Source organism: Gekko japonicus, unplaced genomic scaffold (genome assembly GCF_001447785.1).
Source record: "Gekko japonicus isolate JY-2015 unplaced genomic scaffold, Gekko_japonicus_V1.1 scaffold147, whole genome shotgun sequence".
In the NCBI taxonomy this organism is placed as follows: domain Eukaryota; kingdom Metazoa; phylum Chordata; class Lepidosauria; order Squamata; family Gekkonidae; genus Gekko; species Gekko japonicus.
The window spans coordinates 398,040-418,986 of record NW_015163607.1 but is presented as its reverse complement, the minus strand read 5'-3'; the positions used below and the strand labels follow the sequence as shown (position 1 = coordinate 418,986).

Sequence of the window (20,947 nt, the reverse complement as noted above, 5' to 3'; positions counted from 1 at the left end):
ACAACTCTGTCTTAAAAGCTAAGAATTCAAGCCAAAAAGAAGAAATTCCTGACTTTTTTGAAAGTGGAAAATTTTTAAGATTCAGAAGCTTAAAAAAAATACAAATGCAATCATATTCCTATCACCCTGCAAACATAGCCCCCTAGTGGTTCCATGTCTCTCTTCAGGAAAAGATGAGAAAAACAGTTATTTTCCCAGGAATGCAGCCAGTAGGGATGCAGGCAGTAGGGATGGGGGGGGGGGGGAAGGCTAAAAATTGTGAAGACAAAAAACTGTTCTTGCTGAGAAAAAAAATCTATTCAGACTTGAAAGGTGTATACAGAAGTCCCAATGATCATCCATCTGCAGTAGAACCACCTAGCCTGACAACTTACAACCTCTCTACAGGCCAAACTATGTACTCTTAAGGTAGCAAGGTTTCTACTGGGAGCACAAATTTTGTGGTTTCATAACAGTACTGGAACGGAAGCAATTGGTATAAAAAGGTTCCCCATATCAGCAAAACTGCCTGAAAGGGGTCCCCCCCCCCATTTGTTTGTTTTGTTTTAGCTATTCGGGTTAAGATTGCTGGATCCATAACATGTAGGGAACCCCGGCACTTGAACAGCTTTCCATATAGTTAGAAGCCCACCTGGTTTGTGACCCCCAATAGCAAACACCCTCACCATTAATAAATGGACAACAGAGAGCGGCTGGAGGCACAATTGCCTGGCTCGTATCCACGCTAAGCCCTGACCGGGTTGGCCCAGGCTATCAGATCTCAGAAGCTAAGCGGGGTTGGCACTGCTTAGTACTTGGATGGGAGACCACCAAGGAAGTCCAGGGTTGCTACGCAGAGGCAGGCAAACTAACTCTGTTTATCTCATGCCTTGAAAACCCATTAAGGTGGCTGTGATTTGACGGCACTTTCCACCGCCGCCCCCCCCACACACTAATTCCCCCAAAGGGATCAGGGTTGCCATCTGATAGGCAAGGGCGTCCCAGGTGCAGCTTGTATCCTTAGGCCAGTTGCTAGATTCCTTTAGTATGTGTGTGGAATCCCCTCTTCAGCGAAGACAGCATCATTTTCATGCTCGAACTCCAGAGGAGTCACATATGGGTTGATCTCAGCCCTAGTTTCTCTTTTCACGTTCTGCTGCAACAAAAGGCAGCAGAATACTTGGGGTATGTTTCTTCTGAAGCTGCCTCCCCACCCCCAGCTCCCTTAAGTCAGGGAAGGCAACCTGCCAGTGGCCGTTACCGGTCTAGCTCCTTTACCTGGCAACAGACTGAAACCACAAGACCTGCCCAATGTATACAGCAAACATCAGCTGCAGGAGGGGGAAAGGCTCTGCCCCCTTCCGTGTCTGCCAGGCTCTGCCTCCTGAGCTGTCCGGGCTCCTCTCCCTCGCCCCACCCACATCCCAGAACTTTTCAAATCAAAACTGGCAAGCCTCATAGATAGTTGTTTCAACATCCCTTACACACGACAGGCTTCAAGTTGAAAAGAGCAAGAGTCCAGTAGCACCTACAGGCTTTCAATCACTGAAGATTCCCCAAGGCAGCAGAGGAGACAAGAGATCTTGCACCAAAGCCCAGTTCTCTTGTCCTTCAGTGTAAACACCTCCTGAAAGGAGGAATGTCACCAAACAATAGAAGATTTTGTGTATGGGCACTGCCTACAGAGGTACATGTTGCTTTTTTTTTAATCATGTAATGTTTGTATTAATCCTCACCTTACCCCTTTTAGTTAAATAAAGCAAAGTTACTTTATACCTGTCTTTATGAGGAGCCAAGACTGAAAAGGAAGGTTTCTGGACTGAGGTTTGGACTAACTGATCTGAGACCACACACTTATTTGCTAATTTGTAAGAAGAAAGAGGCGCCACACACTAACTTCAATCCCCTACCGTTCTTTTCCACGAGCCCACTTCCCTTAGTGCTCCCACAGGAGGGTTACCTCCCTTTGATTTAACATCCTTAAGACACTGCTCTTTCTAGTAATTTAGTAAGATAATGCTATGGAACATGGTACAGATTCCTTCACTACAGGCCCGTAGCTACGGTGGGGCTTTTGCGGGATCCGCCCCTTTTCTTAAAGGCACAGCCCCACAAGAATGTCTCCTGTAAATGCTTTTCCCCCAATCATTTTAAAACAGTTTTTAAATGCATGTGTTCCTTTAAGCAGAGTGGGGTGCTGTAGTTGACTAATTCCCACACTGAGCAAGGAGGTTGGAGTAGGTGACCTCTGGAATCCCTTCCAACTCTGTGTCAAGAAACTGGTCTCCTTGAAGAGAGTTTTTCTGCCTAAGTGTTAGCTTTCTTGACTATAGAAGTCATCACATCACCCCCACCTGCTGGCTTGTTATCAGAATTGTTGCTTAGGCTGGCAGAAGTGATTAACTTGCAGCAGCTGAGAACTGTCAATTAAAGTGGTCGACAGCTTGCAATGTAGAGATCTATCCTGGTAACCGCTTTCTATTGGATAAATGGCTTTTCTTTCTGCGCTGAGAACTTCAGCCCCACCAGAAAAAAATTGCACCCCACAAGCCACAAAATCCTGGCTACAGGCCTGCCCCATTATACCCTAAATTCAGTCTGAGTGTCCCATCACTCTGGGTCAGTGAAGCCCCTCATGAATAGGACTTTTGCTTATATAAGCTGGTGGCCCCATAACAACAACAACAACAACAACAGTATGCATTCAAGTCACAACCGACTCCTGGAGACCCCAGGACCATGGGGTTTTCAAGGGAAGAGATGAGCAGAGATGGACCATGTAATCGATGAAAACACATCATGGGCTTCTTTGGATATTCAAATGAAGCACTGAGAGAGGAAGCACAAAAGGAGCTTTGTCTCTGCATGCTTCCAGGTCCATTCTTAAAAGGGGCAACATGCATTTGACTTCCAGGGAGATATACAATATCTATAAGATGAAGCCAGAATGGACCTTGTCCTGTTGGGGGGTGAAAAAAGAATCAAAGTGTTTCTTCATTCTGTTTCACTGTTCAGTCCTGTGGACAACAGAACTATGGTGGACAGTGTTCTCCTGAGAGCAACAAGCAGAAAGGCAGGCATAAAGCCAGCATGCTTTTGAAGAGATCCACCACTGATGAGTCAATGGTGGCATTGTGTGTCAACAAAGCAGAGAGGAGAAAGGCTCAGATTCTGGATGGGGGGGGAGTTAAAGCCATCTACTTCAAAGAGAGAAATAATTCTCCTACATTCTACTCAGGAACTTTTTTTTCATAACTTTTTTTCTATATAAGAGTAGGGGCAGCCAATTCCACTGCTGAACTACCCTTACTGTAAAAGTTACTTTCTCAACTAGAGGGTGAGCACCAGTGAACTCACTAGGACTTATTTATTTATTTGACTTTTATCCCGCCCTCCCGGCCGTAGCCAGACAAGGATGCATGAAAGCATTCCAGATAAGGATGCATGAAAGCATTCACAAATAAGGCTACTCTTATATATAATCACAGCCATAATAATTTCACAGTAAGAAAAATTAACACCCCAAAGCCACAATTCAACACAAACAACCTTGACACTGTGTTGGATTGCAGCCAATGATGGATGTGTCTTTCACCCAGATTATTAACTTCTCATTTTGGTGACCAATACAGGAACCTTCTACCCTTAACCAACTCTGAAAGCCATAGCTTTCATACAAATTTACACAATGAGAACAAACTAGCAGATTATGGAACATACCTTTCAGATATGATACACATTTGTAAATGATTTGTCCATTTCTTGAAGCATAATATGGGCCCTTTTCAGAGGTTAGTCCGTTCATACCAGGATGCTGGCAACCACATGTAGATACTGTCAGTATGTGTGCCTGCCATGTTTGATAGGAGCAATGTGTGGATTTTTAGCTTCAGAACACGGCAACCAGAACCCTGAAAAATCAGGGCCTCAAATTAACATGTACAGATTTGCACACTGTCCTTTCAGACAACATAGCCACGACACGTGTTAGGAGGACTGCCGATAGTGACACTCCTGATACACACATGGTTGGCTGGACCCTGGAATGCACAATCATAACATCCGAAAAGGGCTATGCACACAATATGTATGCTTATTCAATTGTCTTACTTCCTAGTCAGTACATTTCGGTTTGCATTTTAGGATGGCAGTTTCTATAATTTTTCTAATGATTTGGGGGGGGGGAGGTTTTGCTGTCAAGTCACAGCTGACTTATGGCGACCCCATAGTGCTTTCAAGGCAAGAGACGTTCAGAGGTGGTTTGCCGGGGACCTGCCTGCTCGCCCTGGAGGAGCCTACACTCCACAGTCTTGCTCCTCCTCTGGAGGGAAGTTCCCCAGGCCTCAAAATGGGAGGGAAGGAGGTTGTGTCACCTGGTTCCTTCTCCTCCTGCCTTGATTCAATGCCCTCGCAGCCTAGAGTCATCAGCCACTGTCTCCTTCCTGGCCTGTTTCCTGGAACTTCTAGTTCCCTATCAGTGCCTCCCCCCCCTTCTTCCCTCACCTGTCCCTAGCAGCCCCCTCCCCTGGTCTCCGATGGCCACTGGGCACGTACCGCTGGTGGCCGCCCCCGTCCAATGTCCCCAGCCTGGCTGCTGCGGCGCTGGCCTCCTGGCCGGCGTCTCCAGCTCCGTGCCGGCTGGAATAGCCGAGAGTGGGCCCTCCCTGACCCTTGCTGCCGGTGGGTGAGTCCTGGGCATCAGGGACGGCTCCAGGTGCTGGCAGGGGCTGTGGGGGGTGTTTCTGCTGCTCTCTGGAGGCTCCGGGGGCTCCGGGTTCTTCACAGCTGGCTCCACGGGGCCAGGGTTCGCCCCCAACCCTGGACAGTAATTATAATTTTTTCAAAATTAAGCTACAATTAAAGTGGTTATTCGGTTATAGGCTATAATGCTATAAAAAAAAGCTTAAAAACTGTACTTCCACCGTTCTGCCAGTGCATTCAAGTCTGCCTACAATTCAAAATAGTTGCCAACCATGTCGCTCTTGTTTAGTTTAAATGGTAGTAGGTTTCCAGGGTGTCAGACTCTGGTGGTTCCCAGTCCCTCAGATCCTTTAACAACAGATACCTGGACCTTCTCTACACCCACTGAGCTACAGACCACTTCTCCCACTAAATGTAACATCTGGAATTATTTGTGTATAGCTCACCATCTCTCTGAGTTCTGGAGGTGCTGTCAAGTCACAATCAACTCACGGCACACCCAGAACAATGGAATTCTCCAGACAATAAATAAACGGACATGGTTTGCCACTGCCTCTTTCTGCATAGCGACCCCGGTCTACCTTAGTGGTCTCCCATGCAAGTAGTAACCATGGTTGACCCTCCTTAGCTTATAAGCTTTGACTAGATTGGCCTAGTCAGGACGGCTCCACTTAACATTTTGTGTGTGTGTGTGTGTGTGTGTGTGTGTGATAACAGCTGAGTTATGGTGACCCCATGTGGTTTTCAAGGCAAGAGATGTTCAGAGGTGGCTTGGCATTGCCCACCTCCGCATCACGACTCTGGTATTCCTTGGAGGTCTCCCATCCAAATACTAGCCAGGGCCGGCCCTGCTTAGCTTCCGAGCTCTGACGAGATCGAGCTAGCCTGGGCTGTCCGAGTCAGAGCCCATTTAACATTAGTACATCAAAAAAATTATATCAGCATTGGCATTTACCTTTCTTTCTTATTTCACGGGGCTGGATCCTACCAGCTTTTCCACTCGATCTCCCCCCAATCCTTCTCTGCATCTCCAGTCCCATCTGGCTTTTGCCTGTTTGGGTCCTAGGAGTCCTGGCACCAGGTTCTCAGCGGTTACCTCCCCACCCCCTTTTGCCTGCAGAAAACATAGTAGGATCCAGAACCCCAGTATAAGTGCCAAATGAATGTTAAGTAACATAAACTTACTTGTGCCTGAAAGCAGAAACAAAGGAGCAATACTGGCAGCTGTACTTGTCTTCACGAGTAAACATGGCCAGTGCCATGTGACTCCTCTCATGCGATCGTAGACCCTGCATAGACATCAAAACCCGGTCACACTGGCTGCAGTGGTAGCCACCAGGTCTGGTTTCATCTTCCAGTGATGGTCCAGAGTCAGCTTCCGCAAGTTCCACAGTGGCAACACTGCCAGGGTCTTTGGCTCCCTCAATACCCTCCAAGAAAGCTGCATGTGAAGGATCTTCAGCTTCCTGCTAAAAGACACATATCCCCCCAAAGCCATCAATTCTCTCTCTCCCTTCTGCCCTGTTGTTACCTTTAAATCGATGGAAGTCTAATCCCCCCCCCAAGAGTAGCATCTCTACAGTTCCAGTTATGAGCAGATTCTGAAAATATCCCTACAATCAGGAAGAAGATTCCCCTTAAGGAAATACATAGTCTGACTGCACTGGTACCAAAACAAATAGCATTGTTTGAACATACAGCTTTCTAAGACTGTTTTTTTTAAAAAAAAATCACAATATTTCACTTCATTAATGGAACTGATATATATTCTAAGGAAATGCAATCTGCCTTACAACAGGTGATACATAATGGTTGCTCCCATTCTTAAGCTTACCAATATAAAACTAGCACAGAAAATTTGCCCCACATTTATTGAAAATCCTTCAATTTTATACAGAATTTGCTAAACATTTGCTATACGTCTGCTATCAACCTAGAGTACTCCAGATTAACAAACCCTGTTGTAAAACCACATTACCAGGCAAAGGGAAAATACTAACAACAGCCTAATATGAAATCTCCTTCTCAAGTGCAATGGTCTAAGTCTTCCTGTATTCAGATCCCTTTTGAGTTAATTTGTAGGAGATAGCTAAACTGTGTTATTTGGATGAAGTTCTATGAGTTAACAACCTCTTTCCCACTGAAAAATACACAAACCCTGGTCCTAAACATCAAAGTTCACAGGGATCATCAGGAATATGACTTTGACATTGTCACAACATTTGAAGACCAAGAACTCTTACATGCTAGCATGGTTCCAGTCTCTCATTTATAACCTGGTACACACAACAGAATTCTCCCTGCCAATGTTTACAAGCGCTCAACTGCTCATGAAGAAGTATAATCTTCATTATCCCCCCTACTTTGTGACACCTCCCCATGGTGCACCTTGCACCACAGTTAATCAAATTAATTCTGTGAACTGAATGGAATTCTGTGAATGGAAAATGCACAAAGAATTGTGCACACTCCAAGCCAAAAAAACTTATCTGGAACAAGATAGCACAAATTCTGATGCAAGCAAAGCTGGATTACGCATGAATTGTATAAACTAAGCAAATGAGTGTGCTTTCTCTTGTTGTTGCATCGTTAATTGTGCCACTTGAGCTATTTTGTGTATTTCTTTTCAACTTCAGCTAGTGGGGAGGAGGCTATGCAAGACACCAATGTCCTGCCTTTTACCACTGGAAACCTTATTCACCAACTTCTCTGATTTTTGATATTCTATTAGCCACTGTCTACACACCAGCATTTCTTTACACCCAATAAGGACTAAAAAAACCTGTGTTGTTTTGTTTTTTTAAAGCAGCAAAGAAAGAGAGAAGGCTGAGGTTCTAAGGAAGCTGATTCTGCGGCATACACTCAGACCTGGAGACACACCTTATATAACACCATATGCATTGTATATGTTGGAATTCAGGGCACAAAAAGTACACTCACTTTAATGAGTGCTTCTGTACTCCTTTTCTGAAGAGATTAAATTTTTAAAAACATAACGGCAACTTAGAACAGCCACAAAGTGCTCCCTGACTAGCAATCGAACACAGCAACTCCAGTGAAATCAGTGGGCTGAAACAGAAGTGACTCTGCATAGAGCTGCATTGGGTCTCAACAGGCTGCCATGCATCAGGGCAAAAAAGTGAAATGCAGTTTGGGGGGGGGGAATGAAAGGAGATACTGTTTTTCTTGTCTGACATGGGTTAGCTGCAGTTATGTGCTGCCTCATCCAGAATACCCCGGAATTAAATGACAAAGAATGGCTCATTCCCCTTCCCCCACAGGCAACTGTACCTTTGGTTCCCGAAATAATTCACTCTTCAGCTTTCTCACCTTGACTGCAGCAGACACCGCGGAGCCATTCCCGTACTGGACGTGCTTACGGAGATGGTTACAAATGGCTCGAAGAGTTGGATGAACTTCCACACAAAATTTACATTTGTATCCCACAACCTTTCTTTCTTTCAGCTTTGAAACTTCTTCCAAGTAACCAAAAGGCTGCAAGGCAACACAATATATGAAAAATTTCTTCCCAGAAAGGTCTGGTGCTGTTTTAAATAACTGGGCCGCAAGGCTGCAGTGTAAAATAAAATAAGCAATTATATTTGTGGTACAATATATAAATCACTGTGGCAGCATACATTTAATCTAAAGATCCCTGAATGGTTGCATAGTGCAATCCTAAACAGGTTTACTCAGTAGTAAGTCCTTTGTATTCACAGAGGCTTATTCCCTGGTAAATATGTACAGGACTGCAGCCATGCACTGCAATCCTAAGTGACTTCAATGGGCTCAAAAGGGTTTAATTCTACTGAGGACTACACAGTTAGTGAGATGTTAAAATATTGCCCAAATCCTTTGGATCATGTAGAAAATCGCAATTCAAGTTTGCACACTTCTATTTGTAACATGTAATGCATGGAAAATAAACACAGGTACACTTTTGTTTTTCCATTAGCTGACATCTCTTGAAACACGTTTGTGCAACAACCAGTTTAACTTCTATAGCTTTCCACAGGCAAATCTGGGAATCGTGTGTGTGCGTGCACATGCACATCACATGCTCTTGGTAAGGGGAATTCTTAGTACCTTCACCAAATTAAATTTTCCAGGGTTCCTTAAGCAAAGCCATAATGGTTAAATAAGCTTCAAACAGCCTTTACATTTGTAGCAGGTATACACTCTTGTCAGATGTGCAGACAGAAAGTGTCTATACTCCATAAAAGAGTTGTTATTCACACATAAGGAAACTGATTTTTAACTAAGGGAAATATCTGTAAAAACTCTCTGAGATGGTCTTTGTAAAACCAGGTTCTTTGCACGTGAATGACTCAAGGACCTATCACAAACATGTAGTAGTACAGATGACATGTGAAGTGCTGAATCAACCTTCCTTCCTTCCTGAACCATGGTTCAAAATAGTTCTGAAACTAGGTCTACTGGCATTTGTCCAGGGTAGACTGAGAACTGTTCTCTAAGCAGTCAGTCTACTCCTGGACATTCTATATGGGACCTGTGACCAGGAAGTCAAAGTTTTCCCATCTTGATCTCAATTACCTTTTGTTAAGTATCTCTTCACTCTTGTCATTCCTCATCTTTACTACCATTCCACAGAATGGACTCTCCTAAGATTTGACCCCAACAGTATGAGAACCAGTCTGAGGACCATCAAACTCCAACAGAGATCCTATTTGAGAACTGCACTCCTAGCAAGCCAGATTTGGGATTAAAATCTGTTGCTGTTGATTCACTAAGAGGCATTTACTGAGTTCCTGTTATTCTCTTTGAACAATATGGTGGCAGCCTCTAAACACAAAACAAAAAGGTGGGTTAAAAACCAACTGGTTTTTCACATGCAGTTCAGTTTTAAACGGTGACTCCTACCAAGCTGTTGTTCAAGGATGAAATCAGTAAAACAAGGAAGTGGTCAATCTGTAGTTCATAAGGAACATGGTCTAAACCCATTGACATCAAAGGATTTGAAATGGGTTGTATCTGATGAGAGAAGGCAGCATGGTATATCCTGATCTTGTGAGATCTTAGAAGTTAACCAAGGTCAGTACTTGCATGGGAGACAATGGCATACAATCTCTGCTTTTCACTTGCCTTGAAACCCCCTTACTGGGGACACCATAAGTCAACTGCGACTTGACGGCACTTTACACATACACACATGTGTGATGCTGCCATGTCTTCTCAATGACACTGCTAACAATTTTTTTTTTAGCCATACCAATACTTGGGAACTGGGGAAGGAACCACTAAAGATAAGGAAAAGGAGTAATTTTCTCACACTAGAAGGCTAATAGAATTTGGTGCCAAAGAGAAATTAGCTTTGGAATTAGGAAGGGGAGCAGGCAGGGTGGGGGTGGGGAGAACATGCCAGGAGTTTGAGGAAGTGGTGGAAGAAATGAAAGGAAGGGGGTGTAATCAAGCTGCAGTGTTTAATTGACTTAGGGCATACTGGCACACTAAGTCGCTGGTGAGCCTGTAGCTCCTCAGCTGCCAAAGGAAATGTGCATCTGGACGCTAGTAAGGAGAAATCTCCGGGGGGCGGAAGAGGAGAAAGAACACCAAATATAAATATAAAAAGTGAAAACATATCCTTACCCTCTCTTGTTTGAAATCTACCAATGCACCATCTGTATATTTTTGCTTGCTCAGAAGCTGCTTCCTCCTCTCTTGACGTTTGGCACGCTTCTGGAATTCTTCATTGTGACTGTTCAAGTGTGTGGTCAGTTCCGCCGTGCTATGCAGCTTGCTGTCACAGTGCTTGCACTGGTAAGTGGGGTTCTGGAAGGGGACACCACTTCCCAGTATGGTAAAGTCTCTCTTCAAGTCCTTGCTGTGGTGGTCAGTGTAATGCATACACAGCAGCTCAGCTGTGCTGAAGGAGAGTTTGAAACACTTGATGCATCGGAAGGGGAGCCACTCCATTTCTGGACCCTCAGCCTCGATTTCGGGTTTCTCAAAATCGTTCCTCTCCTCTGCCGGGGCTTGCTGTTTCTCGTACTCATCTGCATACACAGCTGTAAAATAACCCCCCAGCTTGCTCGCGTGCTGTTTCTTAGGGAAGACACCAGGGTGCCGTTTCATATAGTGAGACACGATTCCTTTTTTACTGAACGACTGGAAGGAGCAAAGGGAACATTTCTTCTTCTCCACTGCCCTTCTCAGCTCCTCACTTAACTGAGGGGAATCTTCTTTTGGGGGCGACGGAATGATAACTTTGTTGGGTTTGTCACTTACAGTCCTTGAGGCTGCCAAGCAGTGAGTATAGTAAGCATCAATGTCATGGCGCTTCTGATAATGTGCAGCCAAACCTTTACGAATAGGGTTTGTGTAAGAACACAACGCACATTTGAAGAGGTTGTTCTTGCCCTCTGGCTGTGCCCGGACATTGTTGTGTTTGATACGGTAGTGCCTCGCTATCCCTTTCCTAGTGGAGCAGAAATACTTACAGAGCTGGCATCGGAACACAGTGTGAGAAACCAAATGAGAACTGGAGAAGTGAGATGGTGGCACTGAATCATCTCCAATAACTTCCTCGGGGACAATTTCTGGAGAAGGCTTAATTTCAGTGACTACTTCAGGCTCCATGGAGGCAGGCAGCTTGGGAGGAGACTGTGCAAACACATCGAATTCAGGCTGGTTGTGGTATTTTTCATAATGAATTTTGAGTTTCTCTAAAGTACCATGAGTGTAAGGGCACAACTTACACCTGTAAGCACCATAGCCTTGCTTGAAGATTCTGCTGGTCTCTTCCACATCATTCTGGGTCATGTCAGTAGGCTGTTCCACATCGTGCACAAAATCTTCTGCAGTGACCTTTATTGAAGGGTGTCGCTTCTGGTAGTGTGTAAGAACACCATGGATGCGTGTATTAATATATGGGCAATGCCTACATTTGTACACAGCGCCCGGGTTGATGTCTATGTCTTGTGCAAAATCTGCAGCTTTCACTTTCATCCCAGGATGCTTTTTGCCATAATGGGTCAGAAGGCCATGCAAATTGTTGTACTCTGACTGGCACACCGTACACTGGTAGGGTGTTGACGATATTGCAGGGTTTACAGAGGTTAGCTGGATAGCTTTGTCTTGGGGAAGGTTTGCATCCTCTGTGTATTCTGTATCCTGATCCAGCTGAGGTGCTGGTGCTGCTATCTGGTCTTCCGAATTTATCCGGACTCCAGTATCATTGGAAGCTGGGTTGGCTTTCTCAGCGGCATCTTTCTCCTTTATGATATCTAGCAACACTGATTCATCCCCGTTCATAGCCCAAGGATGAAAAGCCTGGTAGTGATTAGTAATGTCCCAAATGGAAGATGCTTCAAAAATGCAGTCTCTGCATTTATATGTTTTCATCTCCAATGGCATCAGTAAGGCTGGAGGCGAAGGATCTGGTCCTGCCCAGAGCTTCGTTGCCATGTATGTATAGTCAACATAATGCTCAGGATGCCGCCTTTGGTAGTGTACAAGCAAGCCGCTGGGCTCAGCATGAGAATAGATACACCATTCACAGTGATATCCAGCTTCTATTAAGCCGTCCAAAAATGCCCATCGCAAAATAGAAGTGACTGTGGCTTTCAGGCTTGGGTGATCCTTTTTAATATGCTTCCGCAACGCATAAAAATAGGGAGAGGTATAAGAACACTGCCTGCATTTGAGAGCTCTCAGCTTAGTCTTTTCTCGTTCAGCATTTGAAGTGTGAATCTGCAAGCTGCCAGGGGAATTTTTCTGGCCACGATCACAAAGGCTTCTGATTGTGGCAGTGTGCTGCCTAATCACATCTGCATTGGCTTTGAAATCACGATGCTTCTTTTGGTAATGTATGAGCACGCCTTTCACAGTCCGGTTTCCATAATCACAGTGCTGGCAAAAGAACATCTCATTCTCCAAGGGCGCCACAGTACTCTCAGTGTTGCTCCTGTTAAGTTGTTGCATAGCTCCAGGTGGTCTATGAATACCAGGAGGCATCTCCCCAGCTCGCATCACGGCTGCAGTTGGAGGTGCTTGCCTAATGTATTTTGCAGTAACTTTTATCTCTGGATGCCTTTTCTGGTAGTGCACCAGCACTCCAACCACTGACCGATTGCTGTATGAGCAGTGTTTGCAGTAGTAAAGCTCAGTCGTAAGGTCTGGAGGTGGTGGAGGTGGCAGTTGTGAAGGCATGTTGGACATTTTGGGGGAAATGGGTGATCCCATTTCATACGCCATCTGAGCCAGAGCTGAGCCCCTCTCGACAGATACAACACGCATTGTCTTCTGAATCCTGAAATATGAAGCCTTTTCTTCAGGATGTTTTTTCTGGTAATGTACCAAGACAGAATGCATGTTAGGACTTGCAAATGAACAAACATCACAATCATAAACCACAACACTATTTACTGAGGACTCCTTCTGGCTCTCAGAATCAGGACTATTACCTTTCGAAGAATTTTTGTTAAAAGAAGCAGGCATGCTAGTCCCACGAGCAACCGGAGTGGAAGTGGCCAGACTTTTGGGGGCAGAATTTAAGATCTCTCTCAGCGTTTGCGACTCTGAGCCTAGCCCTTCTTGTTGCTCAACCACATAACTTGAGAATATCATTGCATTGTTAATTTTAACCGTCGGGTGCATTCTTTGGTAATGTGGCATTAGGCTCCGAACATTCGGGCTGGTGTACGAGCAGAAGCGACATCGATAAATCAAATCAGAGTGGTCAAAGTTTAGTACATTCATAGCTTCAGGATGATGCTCACCATAATGCTGCTGCAAGTCTTCAAAATTTGTATAATCAATGTAACATTCAAGACATCTGTACACTGCGCTGTGATCATTGGGATCTAGGATATACCTAAAGCTAAATTTAATGTATGGATGCATCCGTTGGTAATGAGTGCTAACACTCCTGGCAGATTTGTTACTAAAGTCACAGTGTTTACAGTAGTAGAGCCTTCCAGAATCACCGTAGTCAGAATTGTCATTGTTTTGATCAGATCCATACATACTCGACTGGCTGCCCAAAACCGATGAATTCAGACCTTGGTCCTTCAAGCCAACTGGAGAACAATAATAGTCCTCCTCATCCTCAGATATAGTTAATTCAATTTCAGCACCATTTGTTGAGTTGTAATCATGCGGGATGTTTCTATAATTGGATTCCTTCTGAGATTCACTAGCATCTCTTCCCCACATTTGTTGGGAAGTGAAAGATGCAATTTCCATCAATTGCTCTGCTTGTTCTTCTTCCTTGTCCAGTTCTACCTCTATCTCCACTTCATTGTCTTCCTCTTCTTCCTCGTCATCCTCTACATTAATCACCGCGTCTTCTTGTTGCTTGTTTTGATTGATTTTGCTTTGCAGATTACTAGCTATCTCATCAATCCTCGTTCTCTTTTTCACTGGTGACAGATCTAGAGGAAAGTCATTGGACATCTTTCTAGAAGATTTAGCTACAAAGTTGTTTTTAGAAGACAACCCAAGAATTGAGGTCTGGCTTTTCTTCACAGTGCTGGGAGAGGGATGAGTATCAGGCTCACTTTCTTGTGGTGTGTTTGATGATGGCCCCTCATATTTTGGCAAATTGTCACAAAATGAATGCTTGTGTTGCTGATGAACCCTAAGACCTTTCAAAGTAGTTGTGGAATAATTGCACATGGTACATTTATATGGATGTTGTGAGTTGGACTGTGGAGACTGTTGCTGTTGCTGCATGGAATCCATCATTCCTCCAGACTTCCTGCCATTTATATTGCCCCCTTCAAAGGATACTGTGCTTTCATTTAATGAAGAAGCAATGCTCTCAGTTTGGGAATTCACTGCATCCCAGTCTGATGCTGCCCCCGTATGACACTGTTTATGAGCTCCAAGTTTGAAGGAGCTCTTACAAGTAAAAGGACATTCATCACATTTGTATACTGCTGTCTTTCCAGAAAGATGGATGTTTTCAATGTGGCGGGAAATGCTCCGCCGATGCATGGTGAGGAAAGGACAGAAAGGACACTGGAATCTGTTCATAAACCTCCTAAACGGAATCCCCTTTGTTTCCAATAATTTGTGGCCCTCGGATCCCATGAGTTCTGCAGTTAGTCCAGAAGCCTGGTGATCCATAGAGTTCAACCCATTCTCGCTGTCTAGTTCATTCAGCTCATCATCAGAACTCGAGTCATTTAGCATACTGTTCGTATCCATATCAGCAGAAGAATTCGCCATGTCAGTAATCCCATAACGGGATCTGTCAGACATACTAACAATGCCCGAGTTGTGAGGTGCCTTATGTTTCATATGAGGATAAGAAACAGAAGAAAACTTTGAAGAAGTAGAAGAGTTGGACCTGACAAGGGAATTATTCATAGAGCCCCTGAAGTTTGAGATATTTGCATTTGGCATTTCCCGTCCAGAAGCATTCATAGGTATATAGTTGGAATTTTGGGTGGGGCTTGGTGGACCCTTGCTTGATATATCCTGCATACTGGTCCCATCCTGTTGCTGCCTCAGGCTGGACAATATTTTCACCATGCTGCGATGCTTCTTCATCATATGGTCACACCAGCGTTCCCTTCGAGGTGTTTGATAACTACACCACTCACAACAGAAGTTGCCCCTTGACTTGGTTAAGGGCTTGACCATAGACTCCAAGATGCTGCGTTCTACAACTTCAGCTGGAAGCTCTTTGCAAGAGTCCTGCACTGGCACAGATGTAGATGCCGAATCAGATATAGCAGCTGCAGCAGCAGGAGGAGCAGAGCTCTCTTTCAGGCTGTTCTTGTGGTACATCTTCTGGTGCTTAATAATCCTTGCACGCCTTGGAGATTTGTAGGTACAGAATTGGCAAGAAAAAACCTTACCAAAGCCTTCATGCATCATGATGTTGTAATTTAAGGATCCAGCACCAGGTGATCCAGTCGGGGATCCTCCTCCAGCCTGAGCTCCATGCACTTTTCGTGTATGTTCTATGAGGAGGTTTTTGGATCTGAAGTAACGCACACAGAATTTGCACTGGAAAAACTTGTTTGCTGGTTTAGAGAGCATATGATGGCCATAATAACTCTGGCTATGGCTATAGTAATTTCCAGTCCCCAGCTGAGCAGCGTTTTGTCCTGAAGAAGACCAAAAAAAAACACATCAAGAAATTTTAAAGAGGATTTTTGAAAGTGCTGCATTATTATAGCACTGTAATCAGAAAAAGAAAACATGCTGCAAGCACTGGGTTTATAATTAATTTTCTATGACATAATATAATGGACCTACCACTTACAGCTCCTTTCTAGGTAAAGTTGGAGATTAAACACGAGAATGGATGTGAGTTTCCACAAAAATACAATTTGCACAATTGGTAAGAGTTACTGCAAAATGATATTTTAAAAAGCAAAAAAGGAACAGTAACCAAAAAAGGGCACTCAATGAAATTGCTGAGCGGTCGGGTTAGAAAGGAAGTACTTCTTCACCCAAAGAGTGATTAACACATGGAATTCACTGCCACAGGAAGTAGTGACGGCTACAAGCATGGACGGCTTCAAAAGGGAATTAGATAAGCATATGGAGCAGAGGTCCATCTGTGGCTATTAGCCACAAGGTATAGATAGGGGCTCTGGGGCAAGTGATGCTCTGTCTTCTTGGTGCTGGGGGGGGGTCAATAGTGGGAGGGCTTTTAATGTCCTGGCCCCACTGGTGGATCTCCTGATGGCACTGGTATTTCTGGCCACTGTGTGACACAGAGTGTTGGACTGGATGGGCCTTTGGCCTGATCCAACATTGGCGTCTCTTATGTTCCTGCATTTGAAATAGCAATGGAATATGATGCTGGGTTAATTTATACTTCGCTTTATATATCTACAAATAGACAACCAAGTATTCAGTAATATAATAAATAAATAACTACTCCTCCATCAATAGCACTGGCTGTGAAAACATCATCACCAATACTTCCCTTAGAACCAGCAAACACTGGTATGCATTCAACTATCCACAGACTTCATGGAGGGGCCTTTCCCAATTCCTGCCTACTGCACCCCCTAAATTTTGTTCATGGGGTGAGCAGAGCCTCCAAAACACCATAGTTGACAAAGTTGGGGGTCTGCAGAGGCAGGTGAGAATTGACAGAAATCACCACCCCCTCTTTCGCAAACAGAAATGCCATTCCATCAGAGGAACTTCATGGTTTGATGTACGCCACAATTACTTTCACCCAGGTAGGGCAGCAGCGTAAACACATACACTTTATATACATACTTTTTCACACATGCACACACACAACTATAGTCCTAAAATGCACTCAGCTTCCCAGAAAAGTAGTGGTGTAATGCCCGACTGGGGATGAGGATTCTTTTAAGAAAGCCAAAAGCTACAAGTAGGGTTGGGACAAACCGGGAAAATGGTGGTTCATGGTTCATTTGATTACACAAACCATGAGCTTTCACAAACTTTTTCTATAACCTGAACCAATTCGTGGTTTGTTTGGTTCGGCATTTCAGGAGGTGGCAGAACAGCCTCCTTGTGAGTTAGAGATGCCAAACTCAAAGGGCGTCTTCATCAGGCTCTCCTCCACCCACCAGCTAAGTTTGGCAAAGACTGAGTTTGGGATGTCTGAGTTATAGCCCCCCAAACCAGATGTCCCCAGGAAAGCTCAGCTCTAGCCTCCCCTTAAATCAGCCACACAGCAAACAATTCTTCTTAACTTGCTCTCAAACAATAACTCTTATTTTTTCCTGCTGCAGAGTGAAAGCAGCTGAATCAGGGTGTGGTGTATACACACACACAATCTACTTCCATAGAGCAGAATGAGAGCTCCATGATTGGTTCCCAGAGCTGCCAATCAAGCTATGGACAACTGCTGCAGGTGTTTCTAGGCTTCTCCACAAGTCTACCCTCAGCACTGCCTAAGAATTCACTGAATCAGCACCAGGCTGTCTGGAGAACGAACTGCTCTAACAAACCAAATGAACCTCCACAGAAAAAAAGGTGGTTGGTTTTTTGATTTGGGAATGACACAACTAAATGAACCAGTTCAAAACAAGCCACGAACTGGTCTGGTTCATGCTTGAACTGTGGTTCGTTTCTCAATTTGTGCCCATCCCTAGCTACAAGTCATGGTTAATTGGGGGGGGGGGAATGATAACATAGGGCTATGATTATTTACTTGTGATCATCAGTCAAGTGAAAATCCACTGACAAGTGCACTGTATGAAAACTGGTGGGAGCAGCTGCAGTTGAGTATCACTGTGCCATTTTTGGATACTGTTATAGATAATGCAACACTGGATTGCAATGAAATTCCAAATGTCGACTGTCTACTTACAGTCCCTGTCATTGTCTTTTCAGTACATATGTCATAAGCGTTTGGCCAGTAGCAAAGCAAAATACTAGTTCATAACAGGCAACCTTTGGCTAACAGGTTGGTAATGTGAGAACACTGCAGTGGACCAAAATTTAACACAAAACATTTCAAAGACAGAGGTGGGAAAGGTACAGATTTTACCTGCCATCTCATCTGTAATTGCAAATTCATCTTTTACAGAAGAATATTCCACCTCAGCCTGGTCACCGCTATTCATAGAACTAAACCTTGACTGGCTCGGAGTTTCCTCGGAAACATCTGTGGGCTGCAGAAATGCGGTATGAACATCCTGAATGTGAGCTTTCAGATCTTCGTAGGATGGCGCTCGAAAATCACAGCCATCACACTGCAGCACCTCCATGGTCCTTAATGGTAAGTTTTACATTAGGAAATCCTGAAAGAGGAAAGATAAAGAAACAGCTGAATACACAGGAAACAGCCTTATACTTAGATTACTGATCTGTTGAGGTCGGTATTATTTACTCTGACTGGTAGCAGTTCTACTGAGTTACTGGTAGGTCCCTTTACCTGGAGATGGTGGAGACTGAACCTGCTTTTATATGCAAAGCAAATGCTCTGCTACCAAGCCATGGCACTCCCCTAAAGCACATACTCAGAGAGACACAATTCAGTGAAACAAATTATTATATGATTTATTGACCTACAACATTATTGCACTACTGCAAATTTAATATTGAGCAAATGTCAGAGCACATTTAGAATTTTACACACACACACACAAACACACAAAGGGCACATAGATTCTTGCAGGCCTCTTAGAGCAGAGGCGTTGAACTCATTTGTCACGAGGGCCGGATCTGACATAAATGTCACTTTGTCAGGCCAGGCCATGTGTGCGATAAAATGTACTGCTGGGTACTGGAGATATAAACTTTATAAAGGACAGCAACTGGTAAGCTCAGAGCTGGTGTGTCCTCACTGCAAGGCCCCATGGGAGGGGGGGTGCAGAGGAAAACCCACATGGGCGGACTGGAGAGCCAGCAGTGCAGCGCTAGGCAGATGCTCCCATACACCAACTGAGTACTGTCTGCACCCTCCCCACGTGCAAACGCGGATCCCTGCAGCCATCCGGGACAGCATCCCCAGAGCTGCAAGCCAAGTGCAGTGGCTCCCAACTTACCAGTCACTGAAGTGAAGGGGTTCAGCTTGACTGCTGCAGACGAGGCTGTCCTGCCGTGCGGAAGCCACAATTAGGGTGCATTCAGACGCGGCCTTTCTGCCGGCATAAACTGCACCGGTTGGAACCGGTGCAGTTTATGCCGGCAGAAACGCGATCAGACTCCCCCTCCATCTTGCGAATGCCTCCGTTGGACGCCCGCTCACACGCTGCGGGCGTCGGCGTTTTTTTTTTTTAAGCAGTTTGAACATGCGCACAGGCAGCCATTCAGAGAATGGCGATTTTTGCGCATGCTCAAAACACCCCCCATTACATTTAAACTTTAAAGGTAAGGACTTACCTTTAAAGTTTAAATCCCAACCTGGCCTTCCTTAAGTCCCGGACTCCTCTGGGAAGGTAAATTAAGGTTTTTTGTGTTTATTTTAACAGACGCTCAGGGCGAAGCTTCGCCCGAGCGCATATTGCATAGAGTTAAAATAAAATGGTGGGGGAAAGCCGGAAGCCTCAGGCTTCCGACGGAAATGCCTAGGCACCGGTGGAGAGCGATCAGACGCCGGGGTGCACCGTTTACCACCGTTGCACTCTGTATACCACCACTTGGGGACCTGGTAGCAGAGTGCAACGGTGTAAAGGGCTTTACACCGGTTAGGGAGAGGAGGCAGATGTGCCCCGTCTGAACGCCGGTAAGTACAACGATTGGAAACGGCACCCTAACCAGTGTAAAGCCCCCGTCTGAACGCACCCTTAGAGTGGCTCTGCGCACCCTTCCCCGAGCGGCCTCCTGCTCCCTCCCTTGCACCAGTTGCCCATGGGCTGCATAACACCCCTGGATGGTCCAGTTTCTGCCCCCGGGCCTTATGTTTGACACCCCTGTCTTAGAGGACTCTAGGAAATATTGAGACACGTGACTCACACCTACTGTGACTCACAACTACTGTGTGCATAGGCCTTGTTATACCCAAGTCTTTGTTGGAGATGGATTGCTATAACAGCAGAACCAAGGAAGTATGGGAGAAAGGCACCAAACAATAATGTGCAAAAAAAATTCCAAAAGCTGTCTGAGGAAGAAGAGTTGGTTTTACCCCAGTCTTCACTACCCGAAGGAGTCTTGGAGTGGCTTACAATCACCTTCCCTTACCACAACAGACACCCTGTGAGGTAGATGGGACCGAGAGAGTTCTGAGAGAACTGTCACCCAGCTAGCTTCATGTGGAGGAGTGGGGAATCAAACCGAGCTCTCCAGATTAGAGTCCACCATTTTTAACCACAACACCACACTGGCTGTCAGTTTCCTTTGGGGGGAGGCCCTTCCAAACTCTTTCATAAAAGCTGAACATATAACTCAATCTACTATTTATTGATTAAATGTTTCTATCCATTTTTCTGCAATATACTCAGGGTAGCATGCATGGTGTGCATCACTCTAGTTCATCCTCATACTAACCTTGTGAAGTAGGATAAAATATAATGACTGACCCCAAGTCACCTAATCTGCTTCATCACTAAGGGGGGGGATTTACCATAAATCCAACTCCTTTATTAAAGTATAATGCACAACTTCACTGCAAATATTTTAACCAGCAATGTATCTTTCCAAACTGCAGCTTTCCAATATTATTAATTATTGTAAAAAACCTCAGTTTTTACTGAGTTGGAGAGCGTGAAACGCCTTGTTCTTGACTTCCACCATGAAGCAGAGATCTCTCAATGGGATGACATGAATCCAATCTTTTGCAAAATGTTCCCTGGATCATCTGATTCTATATTTGACTATATGAAGCAGTAAACTACTAGCTTAAAGTAGCCATGGAATT

The 20,947-nt window shown here is 44.7% G+C and overlaps 1 protein-coding gene across 3 annotated transcripts in view; it reads right to left on the bottom strand.

Moving 5' to 3' along the window:
- The window catches only part of ZNF462 (zinc finger protein 462), a 171,166-nt gene that overhangs the window by 60,892 nt on the left and 89,327 nt on the right, over positions 1-20,947 (bottom strand). For 2 of the 3 annotated variants that reach the window (XM_015407300.1, XM_015407299.1), the window contains 4 exons: positions 18,137-18,389; positions 10,288-15,758; positions 8,011-8,175; positions 5,866-6,149 (listed from right to left, as the gene is read on the bottom strand). In XM_015407300.1, the coding sequence (XP_015262786.1) occupies positions 5,866-6,149; positions 8,011-8,175; positions 10,288-15,758; positions 18,137-18,356 (6,140 nt within the window). In that variant the 5' untranslated portion in view covers positions 18,357-18,389. The remainder of the gene's footprint in view (positions 1-5,865; positions 6,150-8,010; positions 8,176-10,287; positions 15,759-18,136; positions 18,390-20,947) is intronic. The other variant, XM_015407301.1, reaches the window with a different exon arrangement.